General features: G+C 36.1%; 1 protein-coding gene across 1 annotated transcript; it reads left to right on the forward strand.

Annotated features, from left to right (window-relative positions):
* Positions 1-1,141: 1,141 nt before the first annotated feature.
* Positions 1,142-3,632, forward strand: LOC141696099 (uncharacterized). Its single transcript, XM_074500286.1, has 5 exons — positions 1,142-1,207; positions 1,758-2,121; positions 2,495-2,565; positions 3,087-3,185; positions 3,265-3,632. Exons 1-5 carry the CDS (start codon positions 1,142-1,144, stop codon positions 3,358-3,360), a joined length of 696 nt encoding a protein of 231 aa, XP_074356387.1. The 3' UTR covers positions 3,361-3,632.
* The last annotated feature ends 338 nt before the right edge of the window (positions 3,633-3,970 follow it).

Consider the following 3,970-nt stretch of genomic DNA (forward strand, 5'->3'; position numbering starts at 1 on the left):
ATAGCAAGAATGGTTACAAAACTGGATCTGTTGACAGATCTAAGATAAAGTGCTACAACTGTGATGAGTTGGGCCATTTTACTACAGAATGTAGGAAACCCAAGAAATTAAAGGAGGATAAAGCTTATCTTGAATTGGAAGCAAAATATGAAGCTCTTCTGAAGAAACAACAAAACAAGCTTATATTGCATAGGGTAAAAGTTGGGATGACCTCTACTAGAAATAGTAGATACGACATCGGTCCTTAGACATCGGCATGTAATGCACCCGATGTTAAAATGCAGTTTAACATCGGTTTTGTAAAAAGCGATGTTGAATACGCATATTGACATCGGTTTCACTTAGTAGCCGTTGTCTATCTTCAGAAATTAAAAAGGCCACAAATATGTTTTTAACTTTGACATCGGTTCATTTTGTTAACCGTTGTCTATGGCCTTTTAAAAAAAATAAAAATTACTTAACACTCCCCCCCCCCCGCTTTTCAGTTCACTTCCCCCTTTAATTTTAACAAAAAATTCACTTAACATATTTTCCCCCCTTTTCCAAAAAACCTCCCGCGACCCTCTTATCTCTCCCCGACCCTCGCCTCTCTCGTCTCTCCCCTCCTTCTCTCTTAGTCTTCTTACCTTTCTTCTCTCTTCTTACCTAGGTCTCTGTTAACCGTCTCTTCTCTCTTTTCTCCGAAAACCTAATTTTAGCCCCAATTCTAATTCAAGATTTGGAGCTTCAAATTAGAGCAAATTAAACTTGAAATTGAGCTAGTATCTGGAGGTTGGAGCTAGTATCTGGAGGTAGACAGCATAATAAGGTACGTAGTTTCTCTTGCGTTACTATTCAGATTTTGCAAAATCTGTGATGAATTTTGTGATGTTGGGTATGTCATGGCAGTTCTTTGTGGCCAGTTGTTTATTTTTTAGCTTTTAACTTGATGTTATAACACCATTTACGATTTCAGCCATTTTGAAGTTAGATATAACAAATTTGACATTTCTTTTATGTTCGGTAACATGTTGAAATAGTTGTTGCCTTTTTCAACTTAAACAATTCATTGGATATTTGGACCTTGGCATTCTAAATTACTATGGTTTGTGGATGACTTTTTGATTTTTATTCAATAACTTGCATCCTTATCATGCAGGAGATGTATACTCACATTGTGCCTCAATTCCGTGATGAGCTCTTGCGTCATCATCTTCCTACATCAATGGTAATTGTTTAACTGCAGAGTTATGTTGCAGTGTGTTTATACTCAGCAAACTTTGCAAGTGTACCCATCTTTACCAAGAGGATGACTTTTATGTTCTGGTGTCATTGCCTATTACATACGGTGATCTCGTAAAATTATTTGTTGTTTTAAGTATCGAAATCTATCGGGTTCGGGAAATAAGTTGTTCTTGGGGAAATTGAAAGGGCTGACGGTCAAAAAATAATATGGAAATTTTCCAAACATTGAATTGCTCGTGTCGCTGTTATTATGTCATTCCTTATCATTTTCCTTGTGCATATACATTGATTGGTTTGGTACTTCGAAAAACTATGATGCCATTATAGATCTTTGTCCATTAAAAATAGTCATATGCATGAATTTAAATATGCACACTCCTGCCCCCACTGAGGTCTTAACCCTCAACCTCTTGTTATCAAGACAAGATGGGTGTTCGCTAGGCTGTAAGCCTGCCGATCCATTTTTTTATAAGAAAAAAGAAGTGTTACGCATTAGTAGGTATTCCTTGTTCAGCCTTTTCCATACTCTGCAGGTTATCTTATATAGATCAGGCTTGGTGACTGCTGCTGCCTCCTTTGTCTTTGCCGCTTCCACGGATTTCCTGCCTGACCATTCCTTCCTCGCGAATCTGATCAAACCAAATTTTGATTTCTTCTATGCACTTGGTGCTGTTGGGTTAGGACTATCCTTACTTTTGATCCACATCTATGTAACTGAGATTAAGTGCACTCTTCAACTATTATGGGGCCTTAGTGTTTTAGGATCAATAGCAACCAGTTTCACCCTTGCTGAACCAGCTGGTCAGAACTTGGTACAATATGTAGTCAACCACCCAACTCCTGTCTGGCTTATTGGTCCACTCTTTGCTGCATTCACGGGGCTTGTCTTTAAGGAAGGTAATTTGCTCATTCTTTGTTATGTGCTTGATTTGTAATTTCTGATATTTACATTTAAAATAATGATTGGTGTATGATTCTTTTCTACAAATGAAATGGATAGCTACTTTTTCCTCAACTATTGAATATAATATCTATAGAGGTCAGTTATTTATTAACGAAGCTTGAAATGAATAATGAACACAGTTTTTACTGTTGTTTTTTAAAAAATATTCAGCTCTATACCAGGTGCCAGGTTGAGTGTTTCAGATAATGATTATCAAGAGCGATCTTTAGAATTAGTATAATGTGCAGGGGCTATATTAGTTTAGGTCTCTTCAATGTTAATTTATCATGTCAAATGATATACCGATTCCTTTTATTAATGGACCAGGGCTTTGCTATGGGAAGTTGGAAGCTGGAGTTCTTACATTTGTAGTTCCTGCAGTTCTTTTAGGGCACTTGGTAATTTTCCGTACCCAACTAACCTTTCCATTTCTTGAACATTTGTTAAAATAATGAGTATTTACTTTGTTGAAGTTGTACACTGACGCTTATTAGTTTGGAAACTTTGATAGGAATGTGATCAAAAACCTTGACCTATCTGCTAGAGTAATTCCAGACCTCTCATGTAACAGAAAACAGAACCACAAGCAGTTTCTTATAATTAACACAGAATAAAACCTCCTTAAATTCATTGAGATTTTCAGTTGTATTCAGTTATGATTGTTGTTTGATTTGAACTAACGAAATTGCTAATGTTTTCAATAAACTCAGTACTTCATTATTTAAGTTGTGAATTGGAAAATGTTTTTCCTCTCTTCCGGACTTTGAGATGCTCAAGCAATGTGTTCTTTGTAAACAAGAATATATTTAGTTCTGAAACATAATAGACAGAATATGTATCTATTTTTGAAGTCTGACATGGTAAATTATTGCACCATCTATGCTTCCTATGCTGACTATGGGTTATTTTGGAAATACAGACAGGTCTAATGGATGATGGACTTAAGACTACTTTACTTGGTCTGTGGATGGCGCTCTTTGTGGTGTTTGCTGGACGGAAGTTCACTCAGCCAATTAAGGTAAATCCTTCATTTATTCCAGATGTTCTTAAAAAACAGATTTTATGCCATTTCTTACAGATTTTGTTTGCCACTAAAGGATGATATTGGTGACAAGTCGGTCTTCATATTCAATTCTCTGCCAGAAGAGGAGAAAAAGCTTTTGATTGAGAAATTGAACAGCAAACTTATGTAGACAATCTTGATAAAAGGGTAAAAGACTGAAAGTATAGTTAATTTGTTAATCAGATTTATAGGATGCTTTCCTGTAATGTTATACATCTTGTAATTCCCAGACTTTATCAACGCTCTACACGATCTTTGTGCATGTTTACTATTGAGATTGATATAATTTTACAGAGTCATGCATGGAGTGTAAATAGGTTAAATAGGTGTACCTTGTACCCCCACATGAATGTTCTTTTATTAAGATGGTGCTATATATATAACTTACAATGTTGTATGATATATTCACTGTCTATGTCTATCCTTTGATAATGTTTCAGCATTTTTACATTTTGTTAGTTCCTTCATTTCATGGCCTAGAGTTTGTATAAAAGTCTGAGCTTGCCCTGCACTGAATCAATATAAGTACAATATTGAGCACTGAAAGCTTAGCTCTAATTTTGTTGTGCTTTAGACACAGACATTTTTTAATAGATAGGATTCATCTACTCCCACCTCACTACGGCATGGCATCTCGAGGGGAATCAAAGCCTTCACAGTCAACTGTTTTATGTCCGAGTGGATCTTCTTCATATAAACAGACTCCATCCGTCCCTAGTAGGGAGCCTCCAAGTTCTTCA

The sequence above is a fragment of the Apium graveolens genome, chromosome 11, assembly GCF_009905375.1.
Source record: "Apium graveolens cultivar Ventura chromosome 11, ASM990537v1, whole genome shotgun sequence".
NCBI lineage: Eukaryota > Viridiplantae > Streptophyta > Magnoliopsida > Apiales > Apiaceae > Apium > Apium graveolens.